A 14023-nucleotide genomic window follows, 5' to 3' on the forward strand; every position below is an offset into this window, starting at 1 on the left:
CCTGCATCTGAGACTTGGCCCAGACACACAGACTCAATATAGCACGCAGATTAAGAAAATGCATCAAACAATGCCGTGTTTGTCATGATCGTCACATTGGACGCGCTGTTGTGTAAACGGTTCTTACTTGTGGTGAAGTGTCCGAGCAGAGGCTTGGACTGGACCGTGTTATAAACAGCTAAGACAGCCACCGAATATTCTGAAAGCGGTGCCAGGTCCTTCAGGACCACGTTTGTCTCCGGACCCATCTTGACCTGAGCCACAGCAGATGTGAAGATGCAATAATGTATCAAATATCTGTCGAACAACTTCTGTATGAGTTTGAGTGCTTCAATACAGTTCATGTGTAACATACAAAAGCTCAAACATTCATTTCTAATCCCTCTGAGCCAAAAACACCACTTGTAGTTCTGAGGAGGTGACGGTGTGAGAGGAACCGGATCAGCGCGCCACGGCTTGTGTGTGGAAAGGTACCTCGTTGGCCAGGCCTTTGTCGGTTCTGAGGTATATGGCGTGGTAGCCAGTGACCTGGTTGGACGGGGCATCCCAGCTGAGACGGGCGGAGCTCTGGTCAATCTCAGTGACACGCAGGTTACGAGGAGGTTCCACAGGCACTGACGACACAGACGCAGAGATCAGGGTCAAGCCTCCACAAACGTCTCGGTGTTGTCAGAGAGGAACATGTGATTCGGCAATGACAAAGGTCATAACAGGTCGTGTCAGTTGCAGCTCACTAGCAACATCCACCTCTACTCCTGCTGTTTACAATCAGATAAGTTCCTCGTAACCGCAAAATATGTTCCTCGTAACCGCATTTCGCTCTCCATGTAATGTGCCTATTTTTTTGGCGTGGTCATCCCTCGTCTTTTAATGGGAGAGCTGCTGAGGGTGTAGCAGGAAGGAACACTAACGGGTGGAGCTCTGGGCGGTGGTCGGGTCGCTGGCCTCTTCTCCGAACAGGGCGTAGACAGTGACTGAGTACTCTGTGTCTGGGCTCAAGTCCATCAGCTCCTGGTCGGTCACTGTGTCTGCAACTTTCATCTGCATCACACAACACATGCACCAGCAAAGGCCTCAGACCGAGGGGGCGGAGCTCGGGCTGCTTTCACTGAGTAGCCATAGCAACACTGAGAAAACTCAGTTTAGTCAATAAGAGCATGAAGAAGGACAGCTGACTTTATGCATCACAAAATGCATGAAGACATCGATCACTTTATCACTTTATTGTTCTGGATGGTTTGAGATAATTAATAGGGGTCTTCAGGGGTAAACATCAAGGCATATTGATTAATTAGATTAATATTAATTCATTGCACACGCGCAGTCGGAATCAGAATCATAATATGATGAGTTTGAGAAAATGCAGTAAAAAGCTCTTCATAGGTTACATGCAGGAACACACACACACACACACACACACACACACACACACACACACACACACTCGCACTGTCATGGTGTCTTACTTCTGCCGCATCAGTAGATGTGCCGCTTAAAGGTCCATACAGGATCATGTACCCAGAAGCCCCTTCTGCAGCTGTCCATCGTACCCGCAAGGTGTCGTGTGTCGCATCGTACAGCGTCAGATCACTGACGGTTGGAAGGGCCACTGAAAGCACACACATACACACACATCAAAACATCCCCACACATCCAATTGTAACCCCACATGGATTCACATACACAAACACACACAGATTAATGTCTGAATTTTCAGTTACAAGTATTCCCAGTCCCTGTAAGATCAAAACATTACGGTGCCGGAGTCTGGTGCACAAAGGAGAGATGATGGGGTTTAGCAGTTGAGGAAGATTCATCTGAATATGCTTCCACAGAAAACATAGCGGTCAGATACTGAACGTTTAACATGCACCATGGTGTTAGTGAAGTGCCTGAGAGTGCGAGTGTGCGTGCGAGAGTGTGCGCGTGCGAAAGTGCGTGCATGAGCAGAGACTCACGTGTGGTCTCGCTGCCCCTGAGGGGCACGCTGGCCGAGTTTGTATACACAGCAAACACAGCCAGCTCATACTCAGTCAGTGAGTTCAGGTTCTTCAGCACAACTGAGGTCTCAGTGCCATCCACCACCACCTGTACAGGATGAACCAAAGTAAACACAAAGGATTTGTGAAAATATATGATAAATACAATAAAGTCTAACACATGGCAAGCTTTGTGATATATGACTAAACTATGAGTTCCTCACAAAAGGGATTTATTGTTACATAAATGAGAATGAAATGGCCTGTTCATCTGAGTTTAAGCCTGTTGTTAAGCTCCTGAGGATTGTCAGGTTTCTCAGTACTAAAGACATCAGTGAAGTAGCTCTATCCTCAATTATATGTAATGGAAAAAGGTTTAATATCTGGCTCCGTGGCCATAACTTCATGTCTGTGAAAAGTGCTGTGAACCGGACTGCAGCCAGTTCAGCTGTCCCTCGGAGTCGCACTCCCGCTAAGAAATAAAGTCCTCAGGCACGCGAGTTCAGTGAAGAGAAACCAGCACTGAGACTGAAAGGAAGATGTTCATGAAAGGTTTCATGGCCACACCTGTCAACCCTATTAGTCAAGCGGTACACGTAGTATGAGATACAATTCTTATGAGAGTAGTATGAGATACAAATACAATTCTTGTCTGTCTAAAAATTATTTTGTTGGATTGTTTATTTTTCATGGAAAAGAGCACACGTGCAATGACCCCAGTATGATGCGAGCTGACTAAATACACTCCCACGTGATCTAAATACACTCCCACGTGATCCGAGTGCCTTCTTCTCAACCTGGGTGCACAGGCTGTGACAGAAAATACTCTCAGAAAGTGGTGAGGACAAAACCAGCCATTTCAAAATGTGGTGGGAACATGTCCCCAGTGTCTTCAGTGTCCCCAGTGTCTTCAGTGTCTCCGGTGTCCCCAGTGTAAACTATGCTTGGGTCATAAGACAGCTAACCTTGAATCTTTTCACAAAGCAACTTGAAAGTTGGAAGAATATAACCTGGTGAATATTTCACTCCATTTAAATGGCAAAGTCAAATTAATAAATATAAAGGTACTGATGAGAATATGAGCGAATATACTCACAGCTGTAGTAATATAATAAAGATCACTTCCTAATATGGTCTTTTCCTAATCAGTCTCTAATGACTACTAAGATAAGCATGATTAAGTGTGTTCAAAATCTTGCGAGGAATAAATATGGTATTATTCCATCATATTAATTTAAGCAGTGTCTAAAATCACTTGGTCTGAAGTTGTGTCTGAAAAGCTTGCTTTTAAGGATTTGGGACACTGAAAAATTATGACAAAATCTCTAAAGCTCCTATTTTACATTCTAAACGTCCTTCCAAGGTATCTGGAGTTTAAGTAGTTAATTGTAGATTAAGAATAAATCCTGAGAACAACTCTCAGTCAGACCATTGACCACAGGGCCTTCTCTCTCCAGCCAGACCTGGTGAGATGCTGATGAATCTGCTTTAAGAGACCTGAATGGACTGATTGGTTAAGTGTACAGTGCTTGATGAAAGAGGTTTGACTCACAGCCATTAATCCTACCTTGTCACGTCTCTGTGGATATGTGATTGGCTAGAAAAAGATCACTCACTTCTATTTGGAAGTGTTGGAAAAGACATCAGTGAGAGATTTGTGGGGTTAGCTGATCTGTGATTGAAGCCGAGTATTTAACCAGCTCTGCCCCGTTCCTGGTTTAGAGGGAACTTGAAGGTTACTTTTATTATTCTATGAATATTTCTAAACCCAGAGGTGTCGGGCAGTGACCTCTTCTAGCTCGCCTTCCTTCGAGGGATAGTAGACCACACGGAACTTCCGCACTCTGCTGGAGACGTGGCTCCAGGACACCCGGAAACTATGCGCTGTCACTTCAGACGTCACCAGGTCCTGAGGAGCGTCCACTGTCTCCTCGGGGTCAAAATCTTCGGAGAGCAGAGTACAAGAGGCATTAGGCCACAGATAAAATACACATGTACGCATGTGCATAATAAACGCATTTCAGGTCATAGAGGCCTGGACTCACTTCTGATCTCCTTGTCTTGCTGCTCGACACCATCACACACGGTCCTGGTCAGGCCCTCTACTATGGTGCTCATGATGCTGAAATCAGCCACGTTGTAGACGTGGGAGTCGTCTGGCTCAGACGCAATGGCCTTCAGCTCGTTCTCATCCGCATTCTTGACCCCTACACGCATGAGCACACCCGCACACACACACACGTTATGTACACAATGCACTCTGTACACAGACACACAAAGCAGTGCTCAGGTGTACTAACATATGCAGTGTATTTGCTGAAGGCAAGATGTGTGTAGAGTAGCTTTCAAACACACTACCAGTGAATGTATATTCTTTATAGTCTTAAAGGCATTTTTAGCTAATGGTTTATACTTAAATTAGCTTATATATAGCAATGTATATATATAGAGCATCATATGTGCTGCTGGTTAACATCACCAAGAGCATCCAGAGCATCATCCCAAACTGGGTGGCAATGGGTGGCTCTGAAGAACTTTACAATCTACAGCCATTTATTAAACCATCTATTTTGGTTTAACATAGCATAGTCATTCAGAATCTGTCTTTTTACACAGTGCCTCATAGAGAAACTTCTCATACCAATGGAAAAGAGCTCAATCCCAGCATCCTTTAAGCTCTGGGCAGCAAGGTCGACCGCATCCTGGGATTTTCCATCAGTGATCAGAATTCCAATTTTGGGAACGTTGTACCGAGCACCAGATTCCGGTTTGAAGCTGTTCTTCAGAATGTACGTGAGGGCCAGACCTGTACAAGGACCAATGGGCAAAAGAGACATGGTTCTTCAGACATGTTAAGTCAGTCCAAACATGACAGAAGAGCTCCTCGCTAACATCCGCATCCACTCACACACCAACATGTTCCTGTTCCTGTCAAAACCAGGAAGCTGATTGTGTCTCTAGACGTGGGAGCAGGAGCACAGAGGTGCACTACCTGTGAGTGTGTTCCCTCCTTTGTAGGGCAGGTTTTTTATGGCATCGATCACAGTGTCTTTGCTGCTGAAGGTGTTGAGGTGCCACTCGATCCTTGGATCTCCAGAATACTGGGCCAGTCCTGAAAACCAGAAACTGGAGGTCAGTCCATCCATGCAATCTTGTCAACCGTCCTCTCCGAACAGTGCAACTGCACTATTCTATAGTTACCGTACTACATTTATGAGGACGAAAACAACGCTGGTGGCTGAGAGGAGAGAGGGAGCTGGGTGAACACACCTACACGAGTCCTGTCAATTCCCACATCAAAGGCATTGACCAGGTTTTCCAGGAACGTTCGCACCAGGCGGAAGTTGAGCCTGCCGATACTCCACGAGCCGTCTACCAGGATGACGATGTCCGCAATCGCCGCGGTGGCACACACGAACTGGTCTACAGGAGAGAGTCGGCATTTGTGAGTAAACACGCATTTAACAATCATGGCCATGTAAACTGGAAATGTCCGATATGCAGATGTAACCAGAGGCATATGCTCTTCTTTACAAAATAGAACAGAAGGTAGAAAGAAATCACACCTCAGTCATGGAGGAAGAGCATACTTTTATTACGCCGCCTTGTCAAAACACAAATTAGAATATGACAAAAACAAGAAAATAGTGCGATAATATTCCTTGTAATAAAAAAGCACCTCAAACACGCTGCCATGTGACATGCTCTCACTGTGGACAGGGTTTGCTTTGGGCTCCGCTCAAGCTAGAATACATGAATCTTTAAAGACGGATGGATGCTCCTGAGGAAAAAGTGTGTGTGTGTGTGTGTGAGAGAGTAGGAGAGAGAGAGAACGAAAGAGAGAGAGAGAGAGAGAGAGAGAGAGAGATCACAGCTTCCTCCCAGTAAATCCCACCAGAGTTAAGCAGCACAGTGCCATAAACACACGTTTTCAACATGAGAAGTAATGGCTTGGCTCCCAGTGATGGCAGTAAATCTGCACAGTGTAGCAGTGGACATCTCTCTGTTTGTGGCATGGGAGCCTGTTGTGTTTGTCATTTAGCCATTTATTTCTTTGTAGAATGGACACTTTTGCCTCTACAGCATGATATAGAGCAAAATTTCCATCTCTTCATTTTTTGTAGAAACTTTGGGGTTGAGACGTAACGGAGCTGCAATCCCAAAAGACTTAAATCCAGCAGCAGGCGTCAGCCAGCCAGACTAACTAGTGCAGAATGCTGAAGAACTGTGAAGGTGCGCACTGCATTCAACAGTGAGAGAGCGACTGCCGGGAAATAATCTGTCATTTTAAAAATGAGATATTCATATGAATAGTCAGATGCACAAAAATGGAGCTCCCTGCCAAAAGAAAATATTGAGCACAGATCAATCAATCTAGTTACATTCGACCAATTCAGCACTGTCTGCAGGGACGTTCAATAAAGGAGCATTCGCCAGCCTAAAGGGCTGTTTAATTAACCCTTATGTCTCCCAATTCTCCTCCCTATTCACTTTCCATTTTTTAGTCACACAAAAGAGCCGGCAGCTCAAACGATGTCTCGGCCCGCCGTCCGTGTTCGGCTCCCTCAGGGCGAGAGTGGCGGGGAAGCGCAGGGAGAGCCGTGAGCTGGCTCATCAGTAAAAACCCCGGGAAACGTCCGCTCATCGGGATGCAGGCAAGCTGAGGGTCGGGGGCAGGGGCGGAGGCAGGGGTGGGGGCTGGGGCAAGGGCATGGGCGGGGGCAGGGGCATGTTTGGGGGCTGGGGTGGGCGTGGGGTACGGGGGCTCACGCTCTGCCTCAACCTGAGAGCTGGAGAAAGCTTGTGGGAATGAGGGGTGAGAAAACAGCAGGATGATGGCTGATCCCGCCCCATTGATTCATCCTGATCCCCGAGAGCTCAGAGACGAGCGGCAAAGAGCGCCTCGCCGAACTCGTGAGCCCGAGGTCACGTGAGCCTGAGGGCGGCGTGCGAGACCCTCGGCCATTCCGCCGCCCACACCGCGTCTTCGGGGGGTTTGCGGACGAGCGCACACGCTGCAGAAAGAACACAGACAAGCAGGTAAGGATAAAACGACACCAACACCACAATCCTGCCCCGAGGCACATTTTGTGACTGGAGAATCAAAGAGGATCATGGAAGACGAGTGACAGGCTCTTCTACAAACCCCCTGATCGTACGCGCCATTTATTCCGCCTCTTCATTCTCTAATGGCACTTCTGTGTGTGAGCTTCAGTCTTCAGAAAATGAGATCAAATCCTTGTGAGACTACAGTAACATTATGTTTTTTTATGGCCTCTATATTATTCTCATTAAATTCCCATTACCGAGGTATCAAATAATGACATTCTGTTAGCGAGCCCGTGTGAAGATGTGTCAGTCTCCTTCGGTCCAGCAGTGCTGAAGTGTACAGACTAATAGTCTGCAGTCATTGTAGGGCGTAAGCAGACAGAACGAAACATCACACTAACCAGCTGGCTGAAACTGAGCAACATAACATGCACAATAAGAGCAGTAACACCTGGTGTCAGGCCACTTCCTGCTAGGGTTGCCTCCCTTCCATTTTCTGTGGTCAGCTTAAAGGCTGGGTGCACTGTCTGGGCTCACAATGAAAAGGATGTGTGCAATTTAACAGCACATAATAGCTGTCTGACCCAAGACATCAAAGATGGAAGGGTGGAGAAGAACCATCACACAAGACAACACAAGTCTATTTGAACTTAGGACAGCAGATTAGATAAAAGGCCTCTAACCACCACCAATGCCACCCCCCCTCCCCGGACTCACAGACCAAAAATGTCGATGATTGAGAAATAAGAGATTACATGAGTAATATTTCAGTAATTATTCAATTCAATTTCAATTCAATTCAATATAGCTTTATTAGCATGACTGTATAGGGTACAGTGTTGCCAAAGCATTACAGCAATGTTAACAATGACAATAACATTGACAAAGAACAAATAACAATAATAAAATAAAATAAAATATGATAACATTTAGGGAAAGTTATCATTTCAATTATTTACATTCACATTCTGAAGCTGAAGGGGGGGGTCGTTTCCCACTGTCTCTCAGGCTGTGACATGTACTTACATATTTAGCAGCGAGGGGGGCGCTGTGTCCCCCTCTTAGAATGATTTTTAATTGTTCAGTTTGTGGTAATGTTTGGAAGTTTGGGATTATCTTTATGAATTTGTGTGTGTAAATTTCTCGTGTTCTCGTGAATTTATCGCATTGTAGGAGAAAGTGCATCTCTGTCTCGACCTCACCTGTCGTACAGTGACCACACAGCCTCTGCTCTCTGGGCAGCCAGGACTGTTTATACCTGCCTCTCTCTACGGCCAGGCTGTGCTCACTGAGTCTGTACTTGGTCAGGATCTGTCTCTACTTTGTATCTCTGACAGTCAGGAGATACTCTTCCAATTCATACTCTATTTTTAGGGCCCGATAGCATTCAAGTTTGTTTTGAGTCCGAATTTCTTTTTCCCAATGTTCCAGATAATCCCTTTGACTGCGTTTGATGATGTGGTTAAAGTTTGGTTTTGAGGTTAAAGCAGTGCTGGAGCGGGGCTGTTGTCTGTTACTATCTCTCTTATTATTATTCTCTCCTTTTAGTGTTAGGCACGACCTAGAGAACTTCCAATAATGCATCTGCATCTTATTAATACCTTTTACACTTATGATGGTTAAGCCTTAATGTGAAAATATTATTTACAAAGTGTTAAAATAGCCAAATGAGATTCAGAACCAATTTTTTGGCTTTCACCAATATAATCTTGTCGCGCCATGTGGTATTTACCACACGCTCAGGGCAATCTATACTATTCTATAAAACATTCTGTTGACTACTGCCATGAGGATTAATGTGCGTGTGTAAATTTGGATCTATCAACTTCCAAAATGTATTCAAGCTCACTCCGCTCAGTATGCCAGCAGTGATACATCCACAAAACAGAAGATATCAAAGAAGATGATGCAGCTTTGTGTAAATAATTCTAAACAGCTGAAAATATATCATAAAATCAAATCTGCAGACAGATGTGTGACATATACTCAGCATGCCCATCTAGACAATTGAATTGTTTGTGGTCTTCCTACATAGTCAAAAATATGTCCAAGCTGGCTGAAGGCGCCTTCTAGGGCAGAACAATCCAGAGATTATGTCTATGTTGTCATATAAACACCAAGAGTGTGCAGAGATAGATTGAGACGGAGTGACCAAGAACAAGAGTCCAAAAGTCGTGTTTAAACACCATTCAGCAATTCAAACCATTTCCTGCCCACGCTGATTGGCTGTGTGAAAGAAGGCGGGCTCCCCCGGCCCTTGTCCCGCCCCCTCTATTATCCGACAGAATGCAGACCTCTATGTTTCAGAAGTGGAGGGAAGCAGAACCGATTTGGCCGGACCTCTGCATGGCAGGTTTATAGCCCGGCGTCTGTACGCGTGCAACTCAGCAGCCCCGCGACCACTGCAGGCCTTTCTCAGATGTCACGCCATGGCAAATATGTTATGGCTTCTGGAAGCCCTGCCGCTTGCCGCCAAGCATTGAGGGGCCAGATAGAGGCTGGCGTTGCTTCAAAGAGCCAACAGAGTTAATTGGCACACTTGCTCCAAAACAAGCTGCGTTAACAGACAGTATAACACTAAATCTAGAGTTTCAGGACTTTTTGTGAAGTCCTACTTTCTGAATTGTTCTGTCATGCCTGTGACAGAACGGTCAGCAGTGAAAACAACAGAGTGTGTCATTATCTTACTGAATGAGGCCCAAAGTGCCAGCAAAATGCAGGCAAGAATCTGACATTGCCTGGAACGTACAAAGACCTTTTCTTGTTTTCAAAATTTGGCACAAGGCGTGAAGGGAGCAACAGGTCAATTCACATTTACTCTCTGTGAACTCAATGCACCAGGAGGGGGGAGGGAGAAATGACCTTGAAAAGCATTTTTGATGCTAATGTGTAGGAGCAATGATCCAGCCCACATCCAGATTCCTCCCCTATGCACTGACTGCAAAGCACGCTAATTATGAGTCTCCATGCTTTTTAAAACCGAACGACCCCCGACGCTGCGTGCACTCGGGCTTTCAAGACGGCCCTAAACAGCTGAGCCAGTTTTCGTCCAATTACAGAACACGCTGTATATCTACCGACCAATCCGAAACAATAAACAAATAGTTCCCACCAATCGGAGCGCCCATTCTGGGACCGCCCACTTCCACACCGAGTCACATGGAGCTAAGCAAGACTTCAGCTTTATAATGTTCAGCTCCCGTGCTGCTCTAGCCTGCAGGCAGCCTCCAGTTCAGCTGAGCATTAGTTTCACATCCACAACATCCGACCTACTTAATTATTCAGAGTAAAGGACCTTGGTAATACTGTCTGGGCCCTTTCAAAGCTGATTTACTGTTTTTCTCCCCTTCTAATTCCTCCTTTTAAAACTATTACTTGACAAATGAAGGCCCAGATCTGTCTGGCAGTGAAGCTTGTTTTGTAAGTTCGTAAGTCGTATTTATTTCCTTTTCTCAAGCACTTATATATTTGTCAGGCATCACCTCGTGGGTGAAACAGAGACTTCGGCAGTGTCTGGCCTGCTGGGATTCTTTAACAAATCTGTCCGAAGTGCGGGAGGAGGTGCTAACGAGAAAAGCCCCGGGCCACTTAGTGTGTGTCACCACTCATTTACAAACTACTCTTCACCTGTCTGCCATTCTACCTTCTAGACCCTCAATGAGAAAACTTTGATATGAACATCAGGATTAAAAAACCTTATTACAATAACCCTACACAGTTTCTGGTTTTCACTGAATCACTGACAAATTTTTTGAAAACGTTTGAATTTGTTAAAAGTTAGTATCTTCTAAATTATAGTCAGGACTTTGTGCTAAATGATGATCAAGAATATATCCTAAGAGTCCTAAAGTTAAAAAAATATATTATTAAATATTATTGTTTTTTCCCACTGGAAAAAACTTTCAAGAGGCGTCACATGTATATGAATTAAATAAGAGGCATCACGTGTATAGGAATTAAATAAGAGGGATCACCTGTGTAGGAATTACTGGAAGGAATGTGATTTATGCTTTCGATCATCTATTTGTTTTATTGTGTTGCAGTAATCATTGTTATTACTAATCCCATTATCTGTATTATTTTTACTGTCACTATTAGAGTCACTCCTTCCCTTTGCCACACCTGCCACTACCCTCAGTGTGTTCGTTCTGCAATTGTGTTTCTGAATGCACTTCATGTTTTGTGAAACCCTTCTATGTGATTACCGTGGCGACTGACCTTGTTTTTGTAAAAGATTAATCTTTGAAACCAATAAATACATAATTTTTAAAAACTGGTTCTTTGCACACCTTGTTTACATGAGCCCTTTCTCCTTCCTGCTGTGAGTTTGGAAAGTCTGCACCTCTAAGACCTCATTTCACAATACGTTTAACATGCATTAATCTCCCCTCCCATCTGGGATGTCATTCTTCCTTCTGATCACTGCAAAATACAAAATACGTTAATAATTCGCCAGCATTTCAGTAAACATTTTTACACTGAGAAAAACTAAACTCCGAATCTGACAGTTCCATGACACCAGCTTTCAAAGGTGCAGAGAAAGAAATGATTAAGCTCTTCAGGTGATCCTCCCAACAGAACACTAATCTCACTCTCTCAACTTCGACTCTTGCCTGTTTGTGAACGTGAAGCATCCTGTGTTAGGAGTGTGCAGGGAGTCTGCTGCTGCAGTTCGGTGTGAAGTAAAGGGCCTAATCACAGTGCTCCGGCCCTCATCCTGCTGAGAGTTCACCCGCACTTCCTCCAGAACCACACCGCCTCGCCACGCAGGGGCCCGGGCGGCTATTAAACATCAGGGTGAGCAGTTTACGGGGGTAAAAGCAGTCGCGGGTTTGAAAGATGCTGCGTTTTAGCATTTAATGTCAGACACTTGCAATATAAAAGTGAATATATGAGTGTGAGTGAATGGGTATGTGTGAGGGATGAGCACTACTCTCCTTAGTGGTAATGAGAGAACTACTTATCTCGTGCCAGGCTCTGCCGCATTAGGCGCTGCAGTTAGATGTGATGAGGCCAAGGTTCTGGCCTGCTCCTCGTGTGAAGGTCACGAGAAGGAGAGGGTCCTCATGCCTGAGAGGCTTCAGTAGGCTAAGCACAGGCTGAGCACTTCATCAAGTTCAACGTTTCACCCCATTGGCCGCCAGCCGTTTTCGGCACAACATGTACAATATGCATGTATCCTGCTCTATGGAACAGAGTACTGTTGAATTGTCTTTGTAAAGTTGCCTGGAAAAGAATGAAAAAAGGACTTTGTTCTTTTTCAGCTTGATCTTACAATGAAAATGTAGCAGGAATCCAATCTCCTTTAATGATGTGCAAGTATTAAAAAAAGAGCAGTGAAAATCAGCTTTTTGGCACTTCTGCATTTATTACTGTGTTCTGCGTGCCTTTACCAAGATAACAGGACTAAATCTTCTCTTATGATGCTGGGTGAGGTGAGGAAAACTCACTCTTCCATACAGAATCTACCCAGATTCCCTGGAGCCCCCAGGCGCCGCTCGAATATACTGCTCCACAGGTTTTCAACAAGGTTTTGGTCAAGAGACTGGGGCAGTCACCACCAAAGCTTCATTCTGTGGTCAGTGAACCAATTTCTTTCAGTTATGCTTTGAATCATTGTCATGCTGGAAGACCCAACCAGTTTTAACCCTTCCGCAGAGGCAGACAGACTTTGATCTGAGCCGTCACGGTGTGTGAGGGGGTGCGTGAAGCCAGGTATCATAAGATACCAAGGTCATGTGGAAGAAAGTTACAGCTCCACAACATCACAAATACTCATCCATACTTTACAGTGAGGCTTACGTTCCTACTGCATGAATAGTCTTATTTTCTCTGTTCATAAAGTGAAGCACCCTGAGTTAAGACACTGTACAAGACAGACAACTCCCTCTTTTATCTGTTGCATAAAGTTTTGTTTAGATTTGAAAGTTGCTGAAGATGAAGACGGTTATTTCCAGGTGTGAAGCTTATGGCTATTTTATGGCTACTCAGTTATAAAGATTTGATAACTACATATTTCATTTTATTTGTATATCTTATCCTGGTTCATGGATGAGTAAAGATATTTGAACTGTGTGTCACTTCATATCCCAGCGAAACAGAGTCATGGTTAACTACTTAAAGTGTTTCTGCAGACTGGATTACGCTTAGAACTCGGTTTATACTGAGCAATTAGCATGGTGGTTATACTGTCGCAGACAACAATCACAAATCATGAAAGAATTCTTTGGTCGTGAGTTAGAACTTGTGGTCTTTGAATGTGTGATGTGGCATTGCTCCACAATTTACTGCTTCTGTAGCCACAGACAGCCCACAACGGCCAACGTCTGACATGTTGCTCCAACATTTTGCGGTGTGACCGGTGCTGTATTGCACATCTAAAATCAACCAGTAGGGAGCAGCCTGGAGTTACACACGATTCACACACAGGCCACAAATAAACAGCATCATGGCGAAATGAAAAAAAGGTACGTGTGATCCCAACGGGCTGTGTCAGCAGAGGAAACACATTGTTGAGCTTGCATACGGATGACAAAAGCAGAGCACTGCTTTTTCTAGCATCATAGATTTATTGCAAGAAAATATATATCATATTATCTGACCTTCAACAAAGTTGAGATTGCACAGCCTGTCGTGGAATTTCAGAACACAAGATTTCAGCAACATCTCACCCAGGGCAACATGCAATAAACACATCAAAGCCACTTTACCAAAGCAGAACATAAATATGTCAGTACAATTTTGTTCACACTAATTTCCAGGAACGCCTATAATTTCAGCATTGTGCGTTTTTTTTTCTCCTTGAATAACTTGATACTTGATGAAATGCTCAGACTTTAGTGTAAGATTAAACCAATGAACAGCAACAATATTTGCCTTTTACTTGCATTATTACCATAGGCACCAGTAATTGTGAAGGGCCCCATACAGCCCTGTACATCACTGAACCATATACCTCTGCTTCGCACTACAGCTACATATAGAGGGGATCAATA

At 44.5% G+C, this 14023-nt stretch overlaps 1 protein-coding gene across 6 annotated transcripts in view; it reads right to left on the reverse strand.

Moving 5' to 3' along the window:
* col14a1a (collagen, type XIV, alpha 1a) overlaps nucleotides 1–14023 on the reverse strand; it is a 78812-nt gene that overhangs the window by 48954 nt on the left and 15835 nt on the right. For all 6 annotated transcript variants that reach the window (XM_076970804.1, XM_076970801.1, XM_076970802.1 and 3 more), the window contains exons 6-15: nucleotides 5250–5402; nucleotides 4972–5091; nucleotides 4621–4785; nucleotides 4025–4186; nucleotides 3769–3923; nucleotides 1959–2088; nucleotides 1467–1609; nucleotides 912–1041; nucleotides 475–614; nucleotides 128–254 (exon numbers count right to left, since the gene is read on the reverse strand). In XM_076970804.1, the coding sequence (XP_076826919.1) occupies nucleotides 128–254; nucleotides 475–614; nucleotides 912–1041; nucleotides 1467–1609; nucleotides 1959–2088; nucleotides 3769–3923; nucleotides 4025–4186; nucleotides 4621–4785; nucleotides 4972–5091; nucleotides 5250–5402 (1425 nt within the window). The remainder of the gene's footprint in view (nucleotides 1–127; nucleotides 255–474; nucleotides 615–911; nucleotides 1042–1466; nucleotides 1610–1958; nucleotides 2089–3768; nucleotides 3924–4024; nucleotides 4187–4620; nucleotides 4786–4971; nucleotides 5092–5249; nucleotides 5403–14023) is intronic.

The sequence above is a fragment of the Brachyhypopomus gauderio genome, chromosome 13 (assembly GCF_052324685.1).
Source record: "Brachyhypopomus gauderio isolate BG-103 chromosome 13, BGAUD_0.2, whole genome shotgun sequence".
Taxonomy (NCBI): domain Eukaryota; kingdom Metazoa; phylum Chordata; class Actinopteri; order Gymnotiformes; family Hypopomidae; genus Brachyhypopomus; species Brachyhypopomus gauderio.